The 23,792-nt window shown below is 40.7% G+C and overlaps 3 protein-coding genes across 3 annotated transcripts; all 3 read left to right on the top strand.

Moving 5' to 3' along the window:
* Positions 1-1,580: 1,580 nt before the first annotated feature.
* LOC140933859 (uncharacterized) lies at positions 1,581-6,363 on the top strand. Its single transcript, XM_073383520.1, has 2 exons — positions 1,581-1,959; positions 5,036-6,363. The coding sequence occupies exons 1-2, from the start codon at positions 1,595-1,597 to the stop codon at positions 5,946-5,948; spliced, it is 1,278 nt and encodes a 425-aa protein (XP_073239621.1). The 5' UTR covers positions 1,581-1,594; the 3' UTR covers positions 5,949-6,363.
* Positions 6,364-9,632: 3,269 nt separating this feature from the next.
* On the top strand, positions 9,633-12,283 carry LOC140935969 (uncharacterized). Its single transcript, XM_073385548.1, has 2 exons — positions 9,633-10,021; positions 11,321-12,283. Exons 1-2 carry the CDS (start codon positions 9,685-9,687, stop codon positions 11,902-11,904), a joined length of 921 nt encoding a protein of 306 aa, XP_073241649.1. The 5' UTR covers positions 9,633-9,684; the 3' UTR covers positions 11,905-12,283.
* Positions 12,284-17,788: 5,505 nt separating this feature from the next.
* LOC140934782 (QRFP-like peptide receptor) lies at positions 17,789-18,694 on the top strand. The gene has a single exon (XM_073384348.1). It carries the CDS (start codon positions 17,789-17,791, stop codon positions 18,692-18,694), a length of 906 nt encoding a protein of 301 aa, XP_073240449.1.
* The last annotated feature ends 5,098 nt before the right edge of the window (positions 18,695-23,792 follow it).

Here is a 23,792-nt window from a genome sequence, read left to right on the forward strand (position 1 = left end):
TGAATACGCAAAAATACGGACTGTTTTGCAGTCTAAGAAACGCCGAGAGGTGCGGAGAAGATTTGATCCGGTAATATCATTCAACCTGCGCCCAAAGAAAACAATCTAGTCCCCAAGCCTCATTATTCCGCGGCCTACGCGTTTCCGGTTTTGTGGTTCGAGCCCGGGGGGGGGGGGGGGGGGGGGGAGGAGGTACTTTAGGAATTTCTGGGTGGGGATGTGCCGCTGGGACCCTGGAACCCTTGACCTATACCAGAGCTACGTAGTTCAGCTGAATTTTGCTACCCTGTATTAGAGTAAACTCCCCAAATCCCCCCCTATCCTAGAGTAGCTGTCTTCCAGAAACTACTGAGGTCACTAGCGCAGTCTAGTCAAAACAAAACCTTATACCACAGCCCCTAGTCTAGATAAAGTCTTCAGCAGTTTCCTGAAAAATGATACCCTATTCTAGACCCAAACGCTCTGATTTATATACCCTATCCTGGAGTAAAGTGCTTGAAAACCATACCCTTCACAGCGGCACATACCTTAGGCTCGATTTCCGCCGTCTCCCGGGTCCGGTCTTGGATCCTCGGGGGATGAGTGCTGGCTCATCTTCCCGAACAGCGGCTGGTAATCGAGCCTACACATACCTATACGGCCCATATATGGCATATTCTTGACTCTATGACTCCAAGCTCTACCTTTACAACGTTGATAAGTATGAAGCAAGGAGGGAAAACGCAAAAAATTGTGGCTAAATACGTATATGATCGCGAAAGAGATAGACGCGTTAAATATAACCTTGTTTAATAGTTATATAAATTTTACAAATGTACACCTCTGTAATTATTGCACGGAAATATTTGTTATCGTTGTAAACACATGTGTCTGTAGGCGCTCTGTTAATAATAAAACACTTATCCTATCCTATCCTATGGCAGTACCCCCCCCCCCGGGGGGGGTTCGAGTAAGTTCAGTTCATTTTTATTTAGCCAAAACCCTGAGGCAAAATATAATACAATACAGGAATACATGCATAGGAATTGGAAGTTGTCCACCACTGCATTGTAATAAAGAATTTTAACGCACGACGGATCACACGTGTTGGCGCAGAAAGAAAACTTTAGGGAATCTTCGTTTAATATACTGTCATGTCTGCGCCAAAATCAAACACCGTTTGCGAATGTCAGGCTAGATCCCGGGGGGGGGGTACTCCCAAATATGGGCTATACAGGTACGTGCCGCGGGATTAGCCTGAGTATCAGGCGTTTCTGGGGAAAAGGGGAAAGATGGAAGCGAAAAAGGGAGAGAATGTCCTCTCCCCTAGCCCCTTAGGAAGGCCTGATACTCAGGCTACCGCGGAATAGGGTATGGTTTTTGAGGTTCTACCCCCCCGGGGGGGCTAATTGGTCAGTTTAAAAACTGACGAATTATTTATTTGGTTTTTCGTACTACAACCTCTTGATCCCTCCTCTTGCTTCCGCTGACTTTTTTAGAAAAGAAAACAAAGGTCGTCTGGCATACTTCCACTGACCCTTGTTTAGCTGCCTGTCACGCAATTCAAAAGCAGCTGAGAGTCAGCCGTGTACATGATTTAGCCAGACAGGCAGCGATGATCATGGTGTGGATTTCACTAAGGAGAATGAAATCCTTTATATGGACTACTTCTCTACTTATCATATGTTTAGCAGTCGATATAATAGGATGCCTTCAGCCCAAAACGGAATTTTCATCGCCAAGTGTTGATTCGTTGCAGGAAAAAAATTGTACAACGCCAAAGCCACCCGTGGCAAATGCCATGTTGAAGTGGCGACCCGGTTGTAATAACAACATTTTTGTACCAGGAGAAAATGCTGAATTTGTTTGCAGGGAAGGGTTTCGACAAATCGGCTGGCTTGATACATTAAGGTGCGAAAGAAATGGAACTTGGAGTTCGAAATCATCTGTTGAAGAGTTCAAATCAAGTAATAAAGGAAGATCAAATCTGTCAGGTAAGCCGATAGGAATGACGTTCCTCCTTCATTGTGGGAAATCGTTGTTTCATTTCCATATTTTACTTAACAAATGGCAAAGTTTGCGTACCTGCCGAGAATATTTAGGCCTTCGTTCGTTGTTGTTCGTTACTATTAAGAAAATTGAAATCGTTTCGTAATCAGTTCGGCATTCCAGATGTTTAGAAAAATGAATCAATGAATAAAGTTTTTGGTAATCTTTTCACTTCCGTTTTGATTGCTACAAAGCGATGCTTTCAGCATGATTCTGATTTCAGCTTAAAATACGAAAGTACGAGGTCTTTTAATCTTGGAAAATGTGTGATCCACCGTCTGTTTTTTTTTTGTCTCGCCCGAATGATTCGAATTGTATTTAATCCCGCTAGACAAAAATAAATTTAAATTGGATAAAAATTGTATCAGAAAATGTACACTATACTAATATGCTAATGAAGAAAATAAGTTTTCTCTCCGGCGGAGAGAGGCATGGGCCGGCATTGTTTCCACCGGCACGAAAACGTCGAAAACCGTACCAGCTAGTTCACATATAAGAACAGTGAACAGGAATTAATATAGTTCACCAAATCCTCTCGGCAGCCGCTCCGGCACGATGTGTAGTGCCGTGCGGTACCGTTGCTGTTCATACTATTCCTCGTGATACACCGGAAGCTTTTCGTAGCCTTGCTATAACTGGAGCTAAAAACGTTCATTCGCTTTCGTAATGCCGAGGATTTGTTTAAATACCGGGGTTCCACTTAAAAAATAACAATATAATTGTAATATATAAGATATACCATCAACTGACGTGTTAACAACAGTTCCTGATTCAGAACTATGTCCACATAGACATTCTTTTCATGTTTAATAACGCTGACAAATCAGGGGCTCTTAATTACCAAGTGTTTTGAAATGTGTCAGAAGTGTCTCAGATGTCAGCAACAGTCCTATTCAGGACTACGTTCACCCGGACGATCAAACTCAACCTACTTTTGAAATAATGTTAATGCATGTATTGTATTATTGACCGTGTTTAAATAAAGTCATTCATTCATTCGTTGGTTCGTTTGTTCGTTCATTAAGAAGGTTCAAGGAATCGTTTTGATTTTTACACCGAAATTTTTAAGAGCCATTTTTGAACAATAATCGCAATATCTTGGTAATGATCAGAAGTGTAACAACAGAAGCTCCGAAAATCATAGGCATATGTTAGTTTAAAAAAATCGTTATATAGACGAATGCAACGGTTATCCTAGCCTGCGTGGCAGGCGTTTGAAAGGGAAGGGAAAGGGAGTTTTGGGCGCGAGGGAAACGCGAGGGGCGCGAGGAAGGAGGGAGGAAAACGCCTGCCAGGAAACCATTGTTTTTCTCGTTATTAACATCTACCAGGTGAATGTTAAAATCCTGATTGGTCAAAATTTGATAAGATCTAAATAGCGTGTTCTAATTGGTCACCTACATGTTATGCAGTAACTTGAGTGTTACTAGCCTGAAATTCATCCGATTGCTTCGAGTCGTTTTCTCCTCTCAACAACGTCTGAATCGACCGGCCGTTAATTCCGCTCTTCTCCATCGAGTACTGAACACTCTTTTATAGTGTTCAGTACTCGATGGAAAGAAAGTCGACTAAACGGCGTTTAGACCAGCCGTAGGACACAGATTGGCTATGAACTAAAGGTAAGGGAGCTTTTTGAATCAATATTTCGCGCGATCATGATTTTTTTTTTTCTTAGCGTTGTAGATTCGAATACATGTGATAAAATTCGAACAATAAGGGCCCGAATCACATGTAATAATGCAAGAAATATCGATTTTCGTTATCTTAAAGGCTACTAGTACAGATAGACAAACAAGAAGACTTCATATCTTTAAGACTTTTTGCATTTATTTGGCATCAGATAATACACTAATAATTCTAGTATATTCCGACCAAATGACCTCTGAAGCCCGAACCCACAAATAGTGCGCTTGGGCTGCCTGTGGTTAGTGAAGCGTGTTGAGAGTTCTCTACGCGAATTCATCATTAGAAGGCATTTTCAGCTTCAAAGGAGAGTAGGAAAAAGCAGTTAAAGAACCGTATGAAGGAAAAGGCCTGTCAGCAGATGAGGTTTACTGACTGGTTCTGAAAAGTATTATCCCCCAACGGCTTGTCGGTTTTACTTGCCAGGCGAAAGAAACGAACATTCATGCTGCCTGTGTGCTTGTTATCTGCTGTTTGACCCGCGTTATCAACGGTAAGATAATTGAAGACGAAGCGATCTATAACTTTTGGCGATTTTTGGTCGAGGACTTCTTCTTGCCGGTTATAAAACCGCCAGGAACTTACTTTAATAATAAATTGTTGCCTTCTTGCAGATCTTCGAAGTTCAGCTCTTCTTTCCTTGCCACCAACGTTCTTTAGTGTGCTCGGCTGGATCCAGTTCGTCCTGATAGAAACTCAAAGAGTGCGTGACGGCAAAGTGTTTTAATTTTTCTTAGGCAAACATTGCAGTGAAAGTTGCGAGGAGCCGCTACATTACTTATTAAATAGTTTTCTAGTCCGATTCCTTCAGCAACAACTTGAATAGATTTGTGCTGGATTTTATGTAACTCGGCACGGGTCGTTGCAACTTTCAAGGAAGATTCCTTCGATGGACGACTGCGTTTGAACTTTTTTATAGTACCTTTACTTTAGATTGCTTTAGGAAAACAAAAGAAAAACAGTGTGAGAAATACGACTAGAATACGTGCATCGCGGCCAGACTTATTTGACAGCTAGTCATTCACAGTTGCGTTATTTTTGTTATTTTTTTAATTAGTAGGCGGGATGGCGAAAACAATGGCTTCCTTGCAGGCGTTCCCCTCCTCCCTCCTCCCTCGCGCGTGGTCTCGCGCCCTAATTCCCTTCCCCTCGCGCCGTAATTCCCTTCCCCTTCCCTTTCGAACGCCTGCCACGCAGGCTACGGTTATCCTGAAACTTTTTGCCTTTCTCTAGCTTAAGAAATTTCAATATGTGCTCCTTCACTTCAAACCTTTATTTTACTTAAAAAGTCGTTGGCTGCCCTGACAAATGGCGTCTGTTTTACAGGCTTTTGCGTAACAAATCATTGTAATGACTCTGAAGTATTTAACTGCAGCGCACACAACGAGACTGTTGATATCTGCAAAAGGTGTAACTGTGTTGCTGATTGCCATGACGGCAGCGACGAGGCGGATTGTGGGTCAATTCTTATAAATGTCACGGGACGAGCTACGGGTGAGGTGAAATACCCGGAAAGCATAAATACACCTCACAACAAGAGAGCTGAACGATGCAGCCAAACGTTATGGACTGATGATTCTGGCTTTTACATTAAGCTGCTTTTCACAAAGTTTTCCTTTCGTGGCGATTGCGAGGAAAGCTACCTTTACTTGGAAAATGCGACGTTTAGTGGCTCTGAATCACCCGATTGCTGCAAAAAGAATGAGGAAGTTGCTTGCGGATTTGGCGCAAAATCTGGTGCGCCGCCCTTATCGCATTCAGCCAAGAACTTTATGACCATAACCATTATCGATGGCTCAAATTCTGATTCATCGGAGTTTACATCACAGTGGTTCAATGTTAATGGACTTTTTCCTCATGGGGTAGTACCCAAAGACGATCCTTCTTACTCACACTACATCAAAATTAAAAAGCAACGAAGTAAGAAAATTGAGACTAAGGTGAGTGATTCAACGTACGTAGCTTCTGTGGTAATTTTATCTATTTTGGCGTTTATCGTTGTGTCCATCGTTGCGTGTAAGGTTGGGCAGCGTTTTATTGGACCGACTTGTAGCTTGGGATATTGTCGTGCCTGGATCGCTGTTAAGAGGCGTCAGCGGTCAGCCTCGCGGGCGACTTCTCCAGAGACGATCCCCATAAGGAGGGACGCATATAACGAGCATCCACGGGTAAGGTCCCAGGAAACAGTTCAGGCAAATCCAAGAGTCCGCTATGGAAGCACCGAGGACATTGCCTGAAGGAGTTAACTTTAGTTATATCTTTTCCTTCATTGGAGTAACGCACAGTCAAACCTGGTTTTCACCATGCCAGTCGACGGAGTCAGGGTTGGAGCGCTTACGACAAAGTGAAATCAAACTATCGTAGTCGTACAAGGGAAGTCATGAGCGCAACGTAATCGGAGTCGGAAGAATCAGAACACGTCCATTTTCTTCCGACTCCTCCTTTGCTTATGATGTAGTGAAAACAAAGTTGTCGGGGTCGAAAGCAGAGCATGAGTGGAAGGATAAGAACAGACATTGTGATTGCCTTAGTTCTTCCGCTTCTGCTTGCAACTCTCTTCACGGGCAGATCCAGAAAATTATATAGATACTATTTTTTTTTACTGAGAATTCTTTAGTTAACAATTAATAAAAACCTTACAGTAAAATTAAGGGGGGGGGGGGGGGGGGGGCGTGCGAATCTTTCGGACCACCCCCATATTCACTGATGTCTCCAACCTGGGTTTCACTAGATCGTAATCGACGAAGTCCTAAGCGGAATAAGAACGTTCAGTACTTCATTTACTACGTTTCCGACTCCAACTTCGTCTTCGAAGGGGAAACGAGAGTCTTAAGAACTCTAGTCATTATCCATTGCTAGACTGTGTTTACAGGAGTACCTGTTACACGAGTCTCGGTGCTCCTACAGAAAAATTGGGGACTCATAAAAAGTCTACGATTCTGCCATTTGCCCTTCAGACATGTTTTTGAATTGTTGCTTTTACGTAAAAAAAAAGTAGTACGGTGAAACCCTTAGTAGAGGTGTCCAGGAGGTTTCGGGTGAATACTGGTTCGTTAAGTTTTACATGGGAAAAAACGTTTAAAACAAACTGAACCATTCGTCCGCTTAAGTTACAAAGTAGCTTGCGTTACAGGCGGAAAGGGGGAATTTGGGCGTGCGAGGAGGGTTCCCTTTTCTCCTCGCTCCTTGCGCGCCCGAATTTCCCCTTCTCCTTCTCCTTTTAACGCCTGTCACGCAGGTGAAATACAAGGTGACTGCCGCGTCCGCTTCACTTAGTTTGGGGTCCGCTTAAGGTGGTTCGATACAGTTTTTCAGGGTCAATACCTCCCAAGTTTGAGCATAAACGACGTCGCCATAAACAAAGACTTGGAAAAATTGCCACCGCAATTGCATTAGATAAAGATGAACTTTTGTTATGATTGGCGTTGCAATGACATCGGAGTTGTCAAAGCAACGAAATGACGCCATTACCTATTTTACTTGCAGCAATATTTCTTGGCACCGGAAACTGTTCTTACAAAATCGTTCAGGGGAGCTTTTTCCTCCAATAGCTGCCTCGATGTTCGTGGAGTTTAAGCGGAATCTTTAAGAGCGTTATCGAGATATTTTGGGATGAAGTTTTTATTGTTAGAAATACAGTAAAAAAAGGAAAATCTTTATGTTTGGCTGTTATCTGTAGAAAACGAAGCGCTTTTGACATGCAATTTCACCTCATAGTAGTTTCAATCTTTTTGAAAGATCATGGAGATAGCTCCAGCGGATTGCTAGAAAGAAGGATTTGTAACATTTCTGTCTACTTTTATTAACGAATTAGCGAATAATTTTTAAACCGCTCTCTCGATTTTACATTTTACATCTGTTTTGTGTTTACTTATGAGAGCCTCTCGTTAGTCATATTTTAGTGCACAATAGTAGTTAACATTTTCGTATATTTCAAATGCATTGTTAGTTACTGCTGTTCACCTGAAACAGATTTCTTCTTGTAAAAAAGACTCTTTTTTTATCGCCAAAAAGTGACTGCAGTGTGTTTTCCAGTCTCTATTTTCAGGCTCTGCCTTCCCAGTATGCCGATTCAATTCAAGCACCCCTACGTGGTTACTGTATTGCAGGGGGGGGGGGGGGGGGGGGATTGTTTAGGTTTTTAGCAGGGATGTGCAGTGACTTATCTTCCGATTAGAAAATCTATCTCACTATGAAAATCCCTTTTATTCACAAAACTCGCGAGAGTAATGGCTCTATGATACAGATAACTTGATCAGAACTGTGCGTCGATACAAGAAAAAAGAACAAAGAGATTACTCTTGCTCCAGCTCGCACTTTTCGTAAGATCCTTAATCTGCCGTAAATCCTCTATTAAACCCCTCCTTTCAAATAAGCCCCCTCTCTCTACTAAGCCCCCCAAGAAAGTTAATAAGCCCCCCTCTCCTCCCCCTTATTATTCTTCACTAATAAATGATAGACTGTAAAAATTCGTATGTACTGATCCAGGTTGGTCATGGATAATAGAGAGACTTTCTATTATCCATGGGATGGCTTATTTACCAACTGAAAATTCGGATTTAATTGTTTTTGATCCTCGGCTGCATGACCTCCAACCTCTTGTACTTTAGCTTTTCCACTTTGTATTCTAGTTCGTTATGGAGACTGCGATACCATTGTCTTTGCTAAATTAAATAAGCCCCCCGTCTCTGTTAAGTCCCTCCCTCCTAAAATGTGTTTGAAATAAATAAGTCCCCCCCCCCCCCCCCGGGCGTAATAGAGGATTTACGGTAGTCAAAAAACTGTGACGTATTGAAGAACTTTAATAATTTTTTTATTTCGCACAAAAAGTTAGGGGGCCAAGGCCCCGTGAGCCCTGGGGTCAATTTAATAAAACTTTTAGTACTATTTTACAAGTCTAATTTATATGTGTAGCTATTGTTTTCAGAGTCTAAAACTGTTGCAATGGCTACACTTGTAAACTACGCTTGTAAAAGTTTTTTTAAATAAACCCCTGATAGCCTGATAATCACTCCGCTTAACGACATATTACACTTAGGGCCTCGTTTACCGGCATGAGAAATTTCAGCCCGGTTTCCGAGATAAGAAAAGGTCAAAGATCCTGGGGACGAGATCTGGCCCCAGATTCAAGAAACAAAGCAAACATGGCGAACATACCTCATCGAGAGAAGTAAAGCTCTTGAACCTTTAGGTATGAATAAGAAAGATAAGAAGCATATAACCCCATATGCTTCTGGAAAGATTAAATGCATACAGCTATTTCGAGAAAGGTTGTCAGAAAAAATGTGCACGCGACAATCCCGAAGATAATATGGGATATGTTCAATACACTGTTCTTGACACTGTTGCTGTCGAACCTACTTTTGTTGCTTTCCTTTAGCACTGGCAGACATATGTCAATGGCCTCTCCTGCCATTTCTTTGAAAAAGAGTAAACTCAAAACCACCCACAATACCTTTCGGGGTTGTCGCGTGCACTTTATCCGACGACCTTTCTCGAAATAGCTGTATATTCCTTCCGTTTGTATATACTATTTTTACATTTCAAATTTCCGTTTTCATATACTTTCAACTTTCACTTCTTCCTTTGTTATTTCATCATTTTATTATAACGTCACAGTGCACGCTATTCTTCATTTTAAGCTGTAACTTCTTAGCGTCCTTCTTAGCTAGTTTACCTAGCCCTTTGTAAGATATTGAATAAATCGAAATACTGGCGATAATTATATTCCCAACTGTAAAATCAGCCTTGCTTCGTTCCCTCCGACACGATATTTAGTATTTTACGGAGTCGTGAGACTACATGCGACGAAAATTTGTTTTTTCAAAACTTTTTGCAAAATTGATACTTTTCCAAACTGTTTTGTTATGTTAAGTGTAAATATGCTCATTGTCATGACACCTGACTATTGTGATGTCAAGCGTGCAAATTATTCTAACACCGAGTTCCCTTCTACTATTGAGATTGTGAAGGATGGAGGTTCCTTATGTTTTCTCTGCGTTATTTGTTCTCACAATGTCAGCAGCGGCTGTACATGTACAAAGCTCGTTAAGTCATGACGGGATTTCACTGGTACGAAGAAAGAGAGTTGCAAAAGCAAACTCGACGTGCACAACGCAGAAATTACTTCAACGATACTCTCCCATTGGCGCCATTTTGAAATCTCAAGAAGGTAAAAACAAGAACTTTTTCAACGTCAGGGAAGAGGCAGTGTTTGTTTGCAAAAATGATTACCGAAAGATCGGCCAACTTCCCTCCTTTATATGCCAAGAGGACAGCACGTGGAAAGAATATTCTACAAATCAAACTGGTAAGAATTAATTATCTGTAGCTATCCGTACTTCTCGGGAACTTCTAATTTTAATTGATATAAGAAGTTTTTAAAAGAGTAAGGTATCCTATTAAATGCGATTAAAAAGGGTTTAATCTTTAAAAAAAGTGGTGTGTGTGTGAAATATAGGTTTATCTTGTTCAAGTAAACCAAAATACTCACTTCTCAAACATTTGTACTCAAAGAAAACAAAGGTTGCGTGACAGGCATAAAAGTTGATATTGTACACTCCTTCAAATAAGCAACATCAAAAGTACGCGCGACCGGAAACTGCTGGCCTGCTCTAGGCGTTCGGATCGTGGCGGTATGGTCGCGATAAGATGTGAGCAGGAAAAACAGCGAAGGCCTGGAACAGGCTAGTAAACTGCCGTTTATGAGCCCTGAGCCAACCTGAGATCAGGTTCTATTTTCGTTTCGCTTCGTAAATTATGGAAGCTGCTAAAATTGGGCTTGATCTTTGATCTCAGGTTAGCCCAGGGTTAATACTTCAGCGTGAGGGGTTAAGGCCCGGTTCAGACGCCGTTCCACTCATGTGCCGAACCTAACTGATGAATTAAGTACGGCAAAAGAGCGGCGTCTGAATCAATTTGGTTCGGCAGTTTTAGTTTGGTGCGGCAAAAGCGTTAAGTTCGACCGAGTCTGTCGAACTTCTGTCGAACTTAACTTAGGTTCGACACACGGTACGCCGTCTGAATCAGATGTCGCGCCAGTGTCGCTCCAAAGTCGAACTTATTCAGTTAGGTTCGGCACGTGAAAAGTAGGGCGTCTGAACCAGGCCTAATTATGAGGACTTATTAACGAACGGGCTTATACCCGTGGGGTTTTATAGCCGGAATATAAAAAGTGCCTCGAAACCAGGAAGCTCCTGTCGAAACAAACTAAAGGAGTGCTGATCAAAATACGTTTTTCATTTACTGCTTTTAATTCAGCTTCAAAAGGTCGTAATATTAATATAATTTATTTCAAGAAAAGCTACTGATGGAGGGGGTGGGGGCACTTATGAGCGGCAGATTATTGGGACGCGAGAGTTAGGTTTTCCATTTTCATTACTTTCACCACTAAACCGAATGATTTTTTCAGTCTCCTTCACTTTTTTGTTCATCTTATCTATTCTTGAACAAATAAGAAATAAGTGCGCATATTCAGACGAGTTCAGGTCCACACAAAAACATAATAATTACATAATACAATATTGGACTTGTATCGTTTTGAAGAATTTGCCAATATAACTGAAAACTGTACTCCTGATGATCACGTATCATTTTCATTGCTTGGCAGGTTTCTGTGTTGTAAAACGTTGCAATGTGGAGAAGTTCTCTTGCAAGACTGTGAACACCGAAATAGATGCTTGTAAACGATGTAATTGTATTTATGATTGCGCAGACTCGAGCGACGAAGCATCCTGCGGGAATGTGTCCTGTGCACCATTGGCGTCGAGGAGAGTGGACAGCTTTGATCCGAACGGGCTTTCACTGAGCCTGGATTCGACGTATTCACCTACAATTAAGATACCAACCACTAAGAAACCGAGGGCAACACCAAAATCAACCACACCTACGGTCGCCATTGTTCTTTTTGCATTGATATTATTTGCAGCTGCTTCTTTTGTGGCCTGTAAGGTAGGCAAACGCATCATCGGACCCACATGTAGCTTTGGGTATTGTCTTGCGCTGGTTTCACGCCGTCGTTTTTCACCAGAATCACCATCCAATTCTGCAGAGATACCTCCCGAACGAAGACCATTACAAGAAAACACTAACCGCTCCAACTCTAGGGAAGGGGCTAGAAGCATGTTGCAAGCCAGATACTTGGAAGATGAATCGGACGAGTCCTTTCGCGGAAGTTCAGATAACATTATCTAGTTTTTGTGACTAGCCTGCGTGTATTCTGTTTTTAACGGCCCGGTCTGTCGAGTGTGCCGGGCTCTTGATTGGGCGAAATGGTCTTCTATCAGATGATGCGAGTATAGTTTAAGTATGTGTCGATGCGAAGCTAAAAACTTCCGCCGCCAGCTTACATGCTAATCTCGATGCATCCGCTGCCTCTGTACAGCTGACTCAGTGCTGTCGTCAGTTCTAAAGTTCTGTGTAGTCAATTGTGTAGTCATTTTCATAAATCTTAGATCACAAAACAGTTTGTAAAATTTTGAGAAAAAAAATGTGCAGTCCACTTAAATCTGGAGGATGCTTTTGGTCTTTTTGAAGTCCCATATAAGTCTACCTTTAACATGATCGTGTTGTGGATCCACTCTTTTTTTACGTTCCTAAGCTCTGGCCTGCATAGTTCATTAGCGAAATTGGTTTTTGGCGACGCGTGGAGTGGAAGCCGAGAGGGACTTAAGCGATTGACGAAGCACTCGTGAAATAAGGCACGCGCCTGCTCGCACGCGCATATTATAATAATGGCAGACCACGAGGCACAGAGTAGAGCACTAATGGCGTTTTCAATTGACTGTGTTCTGGAATAAGAATAAAAAAAATGAAACCTAAAGTATTCCAGAAATCACGGTACAAGAGATTCATGGCGTAACAAGACTTCTTCGCATTCTTATTCCGGACTACAATCAATCGAACGCACTCTAAGTTCCGGATCAAGGAGGAGTTTCCAGTGTCACCAATGAAATCCTGTGCTGATTTATCGTGATTATTTGTTTGACGGAACAGTGTGAAATTGAATTTACTTTGACTCTCATGCATTGCTGCTGAGTTCAAAGGATAAAATCACGAGACAGAACAGCTGAAAACTCCTCTTGACGTTACAAAGCTTCTTGCACTTTGAGATTATTTTTTTCCTGTTAATTTTTATGACGGAACGTATTTGTATAGGTAATAGCATGATTTGAAGTGATATTTGGCATAAATACCGCTAGTGATATTTCGAAATGGTTATACGTAATTTCATGAGCCGTTAGGCGAGTGAAATTTGAGACTATTTTGAAATATCAAGGCTGGAATTTATGCCAAATATCACATAAAAATCATGCAATTATTTGTTTATACCACTACCCGCAAACGGTTTGTAATTTTCACTTGTAGGTATTTCAAATTAAGCTGAAATACCACGGCTTTAAGCCAATCAAATTGCAGAAATTTCTCCTGTAGTAGTATAAGGCTGCGAAACACTGATAACTTTGTCAGTAAGGGTGGATTTCCACTATCGCGTAATTTTTACGTGCGCTACGCGTATGTAAAAACGTGCATCAGATAGTTAGAAGCACTGTATGAAATGTCCCGCGTATACGTTAAAATTGAAACTCGCTCGACTTTTGCGTTTACGCGAGACGCTTCGTACGTTGCCTCTATTTTATATACGCGCGTACTTACCTTAAAATCTCGCGACAGTGTAAATCCATCCTAAGATTCGATTCGGCCAGGCATCGGCTAATGTATATTTTGAAAACCAGTGTACAATCACAGCGAGCCTGTTTTAAGATGTTTAGTATCACTGATCGTCTGATCGACCGGTGGCATTTTGAGCCGACCTTTCGCAATCACTCCTTATGCAAATTTTTGTTCCTGTGAAAAGTAATCTGAATGCCATTCAATTGACAGCTGAAACAACAAAGTCACCCCTTTTTTGTGTGGGTCGGCCAGAAAAAAAAAATATGGAGTCGGACTACTGAGAGGCCCCGCAGGTGGGAAAGCATTTGCTAGTTTTAAGTTGTGCTATACATAAAGGTAACACAATGAAACTTAACTTTGCAACCCATCAAAAGGCTGTCAAAAAATAAAGCAATGACGGGAAAGAGGAAAAATTACATTCAACCTTCTGCCAAAAAAAAAGCTTGCAGAAATTCTGGAACACAGTGATCGCGTTTGTATTGTGGTTTTTGACCAAGCGCCGGGGCCCTCAATTCTCTGTCGATCTCAAATCAGGTCTCTTTTCTATACCGGGATTTTCAATCCCTCAATTTGTATATATTTTTATTACCTCTTTTGCTATTTTTTTAATTGTCGACTTAGTCACTCCCTGAGAAAAGCCTCATCATAGATCATCAAAATAAAGAGAAATGTAATAATGGCGATCTTCTGTTTTTGCTGTTTAATTTATTGATTTTCTCACACCATGATCAAGGTGAATAAATACTCTTTCGTTATTGGTCAAAGGGGCAACATTCGTGCTCTACTTGGTAGAAGAGAGAAACCAATTAAAATAATTAAATTATATTTGTTCATATTGAAATAAAAACACTTGAACAATATATAGCAAGACAAAATTATTGTTGGGCACAGAAAAACTACTTACCAATTCCCTGTCAAGATTATATTACAAAAATGTGTTTCTGCTTCAGATTGGATAAGCGCTTTTTTAATGGCAGTAAGGAAGACGGAAAGAAGACGCTCACTTCCCTGTTAAAAACAAAAATAAAAGGCTACTTGTAGTCTGCAAATATAAGAAATTGTGTCCATCGATAAAGATACTTGAACTTCACCAGGTGTGACTATTATCTTCATTAGACTAAACAACCAGTGCTGGTGACTATTAGTCTTATAAAAAGTGTCTGGCTGATTTGTCCTCCTAACATATTACAAAAACGTATTACCACCGTCTTCCGAAAAAGCATAAAAATGCAGCAATTTAACTTTAGCGAAACAATGCAACCAGATACCCAAAACCAATCGAGCAACGAAGTGAAACTGTCGCTCGATGAAAACTTCGCATTCATTTACATTGTAGTTTGCTCGTTAACGGCGCATAAGAATAAGCATGCAGCAAGTTAACTGTTGCGAAACGATGCGGCCAGATACCCTATTGGTATTGGTGATTTTGCAAGAGACGATTCGCAAGGCCGATTTTTAGTACAAAACAGCGTTGCATCATTGTTGCGACATTGTTTCGAATGGTTGCAACATTGTTCCAATATTGCAACGTTGTGTTGCGCCAAAAATCGTCTTTGCGAATCGTTCCGCGTAACATGATCGTGATCTAAAACAAAGCTTATTTCAGGGAATTCTTTTTGGTGGCTCGCCACTTCTTTAACCTGTATCATAAACAAATCCATAGATACTGGCCTCTTTCCTTCACAGTGGAAAATGGCTAAAGTATTTCCTTTGTATAAAAAGGATGATCGCACAGATGCACAAAACTATAGACCAATATCTGTCTTGCCAGCCATTTCTAAGATTTGTGAAAGGGTAGTCTACGATCAACCATACGGGTACTTAAATTCAAATGGCCTGTTAACAAAAAACCAGTCTGGATTTCGTTCCCTTCACTTTACAGTGACAGCGCTGTTACATTTAACAAATAATTGGTATCTTAACATTGACAAAGGCATGACCAATTTGATTGTGCTTCTCGATCTTGCCAAAGCCTTTGATACCGTTTCACATAATATTTTATTAAAAAAGCTTGAGCTCTATGGTCTGAAGGGTGTAACGCTCGACTGGTTTTCATCGTACCTATCAGATAGGCAACAGCAGTGTGTAGTAGAGGGCTGTGTATCTAAGCCCCAGTTGATAAGTTGTGGAGTTCTACAGGGGTTCAATTTTAGGCCCTTTGTTGTTTTTAATTTATATCAATGATCTCCCTGGATGTCTTCTCCATACCAAAGCACACATGTATGCCGATGATACCACGATATATGCGTCCTCTGTATCCACTGCTGAACTATATGCCAAGGTAAATAATGACCTAACTCGCGTTAGGGACTGGCTTCTTGCAAATAAGTTAAGCTTAAATGTCACTAAAACGGAGTATATGTTCTTAACAACTACCTTCAAATTATCTAACTTAGGAAGAGACTTTCCAATTAAGATTGGCAACAATCATGTTAAACGAGTCCGAACAACAAAATATTTAGGAATTCACTTAGACGAAAATCTTAAATGGAACGAGCATGTTGACAAACTTTGTTCAAAAGTCAATCGATCCATCAGTGGTCTAAAACAGGCACGTGATTATGTACCATTAGATGTTCTAAATACTATTTACAAATCTATTATCCAGCCTGTGTTCGACTACTGCGACGTTGTTTGGGACAATTTAGACCAGGGACTTGCCACTAGGATCCAGAAATTACAAAATCGTGTTGCACGCATAATAACCTTTCAAGGTTATGACGTTCGTTCAGCACAAATACGAAAACAACTAAACTGGGAAGAGCTTGCCTCAAGGCGTCAAAGGCACTTAAGTCTATTAATGTATGATACAGTGAATGGAAATGTACCTAGTTACTTAAGCGATCTTTTCTCGAATGTCTGTGAGAACAACCCTTATAAATCTATGCTAAGAAATGCGGAATATAATGTTGTACTGGACCACGTTCCAAAAACAGAATATTATAAGGGTCTTTCTCATACAGAGGAGGTATGCTTTGGAATTCATTACCAAATGACATAAAAGCGTCTGAATCTAAAGCTATCTTTAAAAGAAAACTGGCTAGTAGGCAGGCAAACTGTTGACTACATTTGACTATATTTTATTATTTGTACATATTTTTAGTGTAGTTGTACAGTATTTACTTCTGTTTCTATACGGCTTTCATGTAAAGAAGTTATGTAACTTATGAAATTACCGTATTCAAATAAAAGTGAATCAATCAATCAATCAATCCTGTGTAATCACATTCTCTGACTGTTAATCTGAGCTCACAACGATAAAGTCACGTCGCTTTGAGAGGGAACAGGCGAAAACTCTAGTGCAAGTTACAAGCTTCTTGCCTTCTTTTGTTTGTTGACTTTGTTTATATTTTATGATGGAAGGCGCATTTGTCTGAGATACTCTGGTTCGATGTGTAACAAATCTTAAGGCGCCTTTGAGATCATAGTTCAGATTAATTGAACAGAGACCTTTGCAATCCCACGTTTTTGTCTCTAGAGCAGCCTAGTTGCCAATTAATTGGGAGCTAAGGTCACCGAGGACGTTTTCTCAGTTTTTTTGCGTTGGCTGGCAATATATTGTAAACTGATTAGAACCATTACTGGGGGGCTATGTGGGAAAGCGGTTTCTCCTCTTAACTCGTTCTATGCAGAGGTTTAGGGTTAGGGTTAGGGTTAGGGGTTAGGGTTAGGGTTAGGGAAAGGCTGTGCAGAAATTCTCGAACACAAATATCACGTTTGTCTTCTTTTGATTCATCTTGCAGTATCTATATCGACCTAGGGCAGGGAATCTCGATTCACAGGTGTTTGTTCTATCCACTTGACATGGTGATCTTTGATTACCTGCAATATGAATTTTCTTTGAGTAACTCCTTATGAAAAATCTCATCACTTCAAGGAAAAATTAAAATTTTAATTTTAAATTTTAAGTTTTAAGTGATGATTATATTCTGTCTAGCTTTGCTTGCCTAATTGATTGATTTCCTCATAGCACACGCAAATTAGGTGAATACATACCCGTTCCTTATTGGTCAAAAGCCAACATGATTAGTGCAGTACTTTGTAAAGGGGGCACCAAAATGTACACAGTAAAATTAATTTTTTCGAATTAAAATTCAAACACCTGAGAAATATATGGCAAAGACAAATAAGTAGTCACTATCCAGTACTAGACGTACAGAAGGTAATCAGACGCTCACTTTCGAAATGGAAACAAAAGTAAAATGCAGCTATTGGTCAAAAAATAAAGGAAATAATTTCTCCAACGATAAAGATTATTAGTCGTCACCAGGTGTTGTATTATCTTCTAAGACCAAATGATAGCTCCCATCAAAAGCCGTGAACTCCTCACATATTACAAAAACGTATTACTGCCGTCTTCTGGAAAGAAAGAATAAGCATGCAGCAAGTGAACTGTTGCGAAACGATGCAGCCAGATACCCTAAACCAATCTAGTAAAGAAGTGAACTTATCACTTAGTGGAAACCTTGAAATAATCTACTCTGCAGTTTGCATGGCTAACGGCGTGTCCTCTTTAGCGGCAATCCTGGGAAACTTTGCTGCTCTGGGAACCATCTGGCGGACTGCCTCTCTACATTCCCCTTCACACATTTTTCTTTTTGGGCTTGCACTGTCCGATTTTGGGGTCGGCTTGTTCGTCCAGCCGATGTTCATCGTCTTTTTGGTTATTCAGTTGAAAACAGCAACGTACAATGCACACTATTGGAACCTGTTTAGATTTGTGCAAGCGGTTTTTGTTGCTGCGACAGCTTTGACACTAACAACAGTGAGCGTGGATAAACTCATGGCTCTAACATTCCATCTCAAGTACAATGCTGTCCTAACAATAAAACGGGCTTGTATTGTGTTGTTTCTCATTTGGATTGCAAGCATTGGTTATGGTTCAACCCTTCTATTTTCAAGACGTCTACACCGTGATCTTAACATCGTTATATTTACTTCCTGCCTGGTTGTTAACTCAGTAGCATACTTTGTGATCTACCGTATTGCACGTCGACATCGGTTACAAATCCACAAACAAGCGCAAGTTCTTGCTCAACCCGGAAAGGGAAATTTGAACATGAAAAACTATAGAAAATCAGTTATCAGCATGCTTTTCATATTCATTTTATTTCTTATCTGTTACGTTCCCTATCTTTTTGTAAGAGTGTTCACTCACTTCGCACTCTGGAACCCCATCCAGATCGGGTTAGCTTTAAGATTATCAGTTACAATAGTTTATTTTAACTCTTGTTTAAACCCTCTGATCTATTGTTGGCGCATGCGTGAGCTTCGCAGGGGGATGAAAAATTTCCTTAAAACATTGTGCTAGACTGAATCATTTGCGATGAAACTGAACCCGGAAATTATCAGTCTTCTTCATTATTTTTTATTTTTAATAGGATATTTGAAAAAATTGATGTACCAACGGGTCAAAAACTTTCTTGACAAAAACGATATCCTATTTATGATTAATAAATCACAGTATGGCTTCCGTGAAAAGCATACTACACAACACGCTGCTATTGACATTGATAATATCACACAAAACAATACGGACCTAAAATTATTTGCTTTTGGGATCTTTGTGGATTTAAAAAAGGCCTTTGATACTGTCAATTATTCATTGTTACTAAAACAAACTCAATCATTATGGTATCAGGGGCATCATTAACGACTGGTTTTCTTCGTACCTTCTTAGCCGTTAACAAGTAACTGAAATAGATTCTAATTAATCCACCATTATTAAGATATCATGTGGCGATCCACAAGGCTCCGTTTTTGGTCCTTTGTCATTCTTAATCTATATAAATGATTTTCACAACTCTTCAGCGAAATTTTCGTTTTATCGTTTTGCAGATGACACAAATTTGTTGTATGGCGACAAAAATCTCAAAATCTCTTGAAGAAACAGTCAACAGCGAACTGGCGAACGTCACGGATTGGCTCAATGCAAATAAGCTTACATTAAATGCTAAAAAGTCCAACTTTGTTATCTTTCGTCCTTACCAACGCAAGATGGACCTTTCGGTCATTCAGTTCAAATGTTTGATAATTAAATAGTTATCACTTCCTTACTCTCCTTGAGTGTAAGGATCATGTAAAATATCCAGGTGTCTTACTGGACAGTCACTTGTAATGAGCTGTAGCACTAAAAATAAGTAGAAGTATTGTAGTTATTGTCCCTCTTAGGCACCTCGTCCCCTTTACTACTCTATTAATTATTAATCGCTCTTTGATAGTACCCTAGCTGTCCTATGGTTTGGCTGCTTGGGGTCAAGCTGTTAAATCCCATCAGCAAAATATCCTCGTAATGCAAAAACGTGTCCCTTCGGTTGATGTATTTTTCTGAACCCAGAGCGCAAGCGGTGCCTTTATTTACCTCCTCAAAAATCCCCTTTTAAGAATGTTATACGTTGAAACAGTTTCCTCAATAATGTTCGACGTCTCATGTTTAACTGTTCCCAGTAACATTAGTAATCTTTTCATAAAGGTTCTCTTCCTCCGGTAATTTTTACATTAACCCACATCCAGACCAAGTTTCTTTTGCTAGGTTTGGAGCTAAGCTTTGGAACTCCATTTACGATGAACTCCGTCAACTTTTAAAGAGAGCTTTCAAGAAACATATCAATGACATTTTACTTTCATTATTAGGCCGAGGATGATTATGATGAAGCGCCCATTCTGCTTTAAAAAATTATACAGTATAAGTAGCTTAACTTAGTTTCGCAAGTTATATTTACCAGTAACTGTTACAAATGGTTGATTTTCTAAATGTTATTTATTTACGCTTTATTTACTCATTTATATTAAAATTTTGTTTACTTATTAGTCAATAAGTAAATTAATTAGTTAATTTTCACGTAGTACGATCAGCATTGCAGTATTCTGTTTGCAGAATTTAATATGTCTTACTTATCTTTATACATATTTTTTATTTGCAATTTATCACTGACTGCTGTTCCCTTGAATCTCCGCCCGCCTCGACTAGCACCTGTCATTTGCGGGCGGAAATAAACTTCATGTAAACGTTAATTGTTAATAAAGTGTGTGATTTGCGGATAAGGGAAACAAACTCCAATATTTACTTAGACTGATTCGCCAATTCTTGGCAGGATACCTCATGATCAACAGCCCGTGGAGCCAATTACTGCGGGCCCTTTACCAGTCCCTCCCCCGTAAGAGAGAGCCCCCCACATCTGGGACTACGGCCCTAATCTTTGCGAAAAGTGTGTAGGTTTCTTGTCGTCTCACAGAATTTTTATGCGCAAGGGTTGTGAAACGGGGCCTACGGTTTATCGACCTTATCCGAGAAGACTTGAAAGTGTAACCATTTGCAGATTTCTTTACCAAGGCGGCACTTTCTCCCAGTTACTTAAAGACTCTCAGTGTTGATCTGGCCGGGGTTTGAAGCTTATCCAATTGAGCTAACCGGGCGGTGGTTAACAAATTCAATTTATTACTTCGGCGGAGCGCGAAGTAAAGGATTCGCGACGCTCAGGAATGTATCAAAGTTACCTTTTTTTTGACAAGATTGGGCATGCAAAGTCTGTAGGTTTTCGGTTTTATTCGGCTATTTGACGAAGTGAGAGCCGAATTAGTTCGAGATATCTCGAGATCACTTCGATTTCTTTGATTTATTCTTTAGCTTTTTTGAGGTAGAAGGAATTATTATTTTGGCTTCCCCGGGGTTTGAACCGACTCACCTGTGTGACTCGTCAGGTCAGAGGAGACGCTAAGTTGAGCGATTAGCCGATTACGCTACTGCGACCCAAGGTAGTTCGGGATATGAAAAATAAATATGAAATTATGTACTAGTTTCGGGACAAGATTGGGCGTGCAAGTTCGCGACTTTTCGGCTTGTTTCGGCTATTTCACGAAATGAAATCGGACTACTTTGTGATATTTTTGTGGTTTAGTCTTTAATTTACTCGAGGAATAAATAGAGGATATTACATGGCCGCGCAGAGACATAAAATCTCTCTTCGAGTGTTGAAAAACATTTCACGAGTGAGCCCTCCTTTCGAACTGCTTTATGATGAATTTAAAGTTACAAAATGCTGCACAAAGACATTTTGTCTTTGTTGAGTGTTACGTAGTAAAATTGCTTTCATGCGTTGCGTGACTTTCTCGAACGTTCTCTACTTTTTTGGATTATTCATGAATAATTAATTAGGGCGTGTTTACATTTCAGTATGAGTCAGCAGATCCGAGTTACACAGGCTAGCACAAAAGCTATCCTGTACAGTGCGAACATAGCTAGCCTTAAGCCCCCCGTCCAAACGGACGCAGCGTTGTTGGCTAACAACTCCCAACATTGTTAAATGTTACATGTTGCGTTACATATTGTTGGGAATTGTTGCCCCAAGTTTGAAACTGGTTAAATTTTTGAGCCAGCAACTTCCAAAATGTCTTTTGTTGCGTGATCGCTGAAGGTTGGGGCGTAGTTAGGGCAACAATGTTGGATCCGTTTGCACAGCTCTTCCAATATTGTTAGGGCCATGCATGCGCATTACACATGGTCTCCAAAATCTAATGGATTGTATTCTTCCCATGATGCACTGCAGGCCCCAACATTGTTACTCCCGATAACTTGAACCTTCAAGGGAAATCGAAAAAAGTTGGTGTTATCGGGAGCTCGAAGCTCTCGAAAAAAATTCTTCTAGAATATACATCAGAGCGTAACGTAACAAAACATAGCCTAAATAGAACTGCGCTTAACTGTTTTGAGAAGCAACGCTATTTCACGTTAGACTTGTGACAAACAACACAAGCCTCCACTAGTAAACTATATGCCTACAACACGTCAATGAAAAATTCAAAATTCAATGTTTCGGACCCCAGTACACTGTTTTTTTTTTTCCCGACATTATAAGCGCACAAAACATGGTTCGAGTCACCGAGGGTAAATTTATATAGAAGTGGACTGAGGGGAAACAAAAATTACTTGACCTGATCAGCAAAAATATACAAAATAGACACACTGAATTCTGCAAAGCTGATTAACTTTGCAAGACAGCAACACGACACCGAAAAAACCCAAAACAGGGCTGGGTTGTGGCTCATAAGTACGGCGTAACAGACGGAGAATCTGTTACGCCGCACCGATGAGCCACAAAAATGGCGAAACAGCTTTCTACGGCTACAATCCTGCTCTGTGTGTCGTGTTGATCTCTTGTTGAGTTAATTTTCAGGTAGTACGATCAGCATTGTTGGGGGCAGTTGCGTTTGTACACTTCTGCCAACACGGGCGCAACAACTCCCAACATTGTTGGCCCAACAATGCTGGGAGTTGTTGCGCCCGTCCAAGTTTTTGAGCGACGAACGTCAAGTGGAAGTGGGCTTTTTGCAAACTCGTACCCAGTAGCTATTTATGTGTTTTTGGGGTGAGAGAAGATTGGAGGTTAGGTTGAGGCGCGCAGGGTCTCTTGGGAAGGGCTTCCCATGAGACCCTGCGCGCCTCAACCTAACCCCTAATCTTCTCTCACTTAAAAAACACATAAATAGCTACTGAGTAGGACACAGGCAGCCCAAACTCATTACATGAACGCGGACGTGACTCTTGCTTGCGAGCGGTGTTGTGTTACAAACGGTTATTTACAAAGGCTTGTATGGGATCTATCGGTTTAGGCTCGTCCAAACTGCCGTGGACCCGTTCACCGATCGCATAGTATGTCGGGTAACTAAAATAAGCCCAATGAGGGTAGCCAGCGGGGCTGACGGGTTTGTTTGTTTGTCGACTACAGGCCGCTGTCTACCCTCGCCGGGCTTATTTTAGTTACCCGACATACTATTCGATCGGTGAACGGGTCCACGGCAGTTTGGACGAGCCTATTTTGAAATCGTGAAGCCGATCGAGCAAGAGATGAAAGCATCGCTACTGAACGATCTGTGGAAGGAATTGCGAATCGAGTCAATGGACATGGAACTGCAACATCTCTGCTTTGAATTTCTGAAGGAATTGAGGCCGGGGGTAATTTTCCAGTGGAATTATTCGCCTCGAGCGACGGACACTTCGGGAATCACTGTTCTGCCTTGTCTTTCTTTTAGCAGTGGAACACCAAAATAGCGCTAACTCGCCGAAAACGCTTCAAAACGACCTGAGACGCGGGCAAACAACAAAGAATACAACAAGGCAATAAGGTACGTCGATTTTATTTAAAAACATAACATTTTTTATCTCTTTTAAGAAAAACCGATCGATCCCATACAAGCCTTTGTAAATAACCGTTTGTAACACAACACCGCTCGCAAGCAAGAGTCACGTCCGCGTTCATGTAATGAGTTTGGGCCGCCTGTGAGTAGGAGTGTGGGCTTTTTTGCACCGCTGAGAAGTGGTCGTTACCCAATTTTTCGGCAAATCTTTTTTACAAGAGAAAGGACACTTAGCAGTAGAATTTTGGCAGCGTTTAGGCATGTTAAATGGCAAA

Source organism: Porites lutea, chromosome 4 (assembly GCF_958299795.1).
Source record: "Porites lutea chromosome 4, jaPorLute2.1, whole genome shotgun sequence".
Lineage (NCBI taxonomy): Eukaryota > Metazoa > Cnidaria > Anthozoa > Scleractinia > Poritidae > Porites > Porites lutea.

Excerpts from the sequence above, each read along its gene's own strand:
- LOC140935969 (XM_073385548.1), top strand. The coding sequence starts at position 9,685 with ATGGAGGTTCCTTATGTTTTCTCTGCGTTATTTGTTCTCACAATGTCA. Across the intron at positions 10,022-11,320 it reads ATATTCTACAAATCAAACTG|GTTTCTGTGTTGTAAAACGT; the intron begins GTAAGAATTAAT and ends ATTGCTTGGCAG.
- LOC140933859 (XM_073383520.1), top strand. The coding sequence starts at position 1,595 with ATGATCATGGTGTGGATTTCACTAAGGAGAATGAAATCCTTTATATGG. Across the intron at positions 1,960-5,035 it reads AAATCAAGTAATAAAGGAAG|AGGCTTTTGCGTAACAAATC; the intron begins ATCAAATCTGTC and ends CGTCTGTTTTAC.
- LOC140934782 (XM_073384348.1), top strand. The coding sequence starts at position 17,789 with ATGCAGCCAGATACCCTAAACCAATCTAGTAAAGAAGTGAACTTATCA.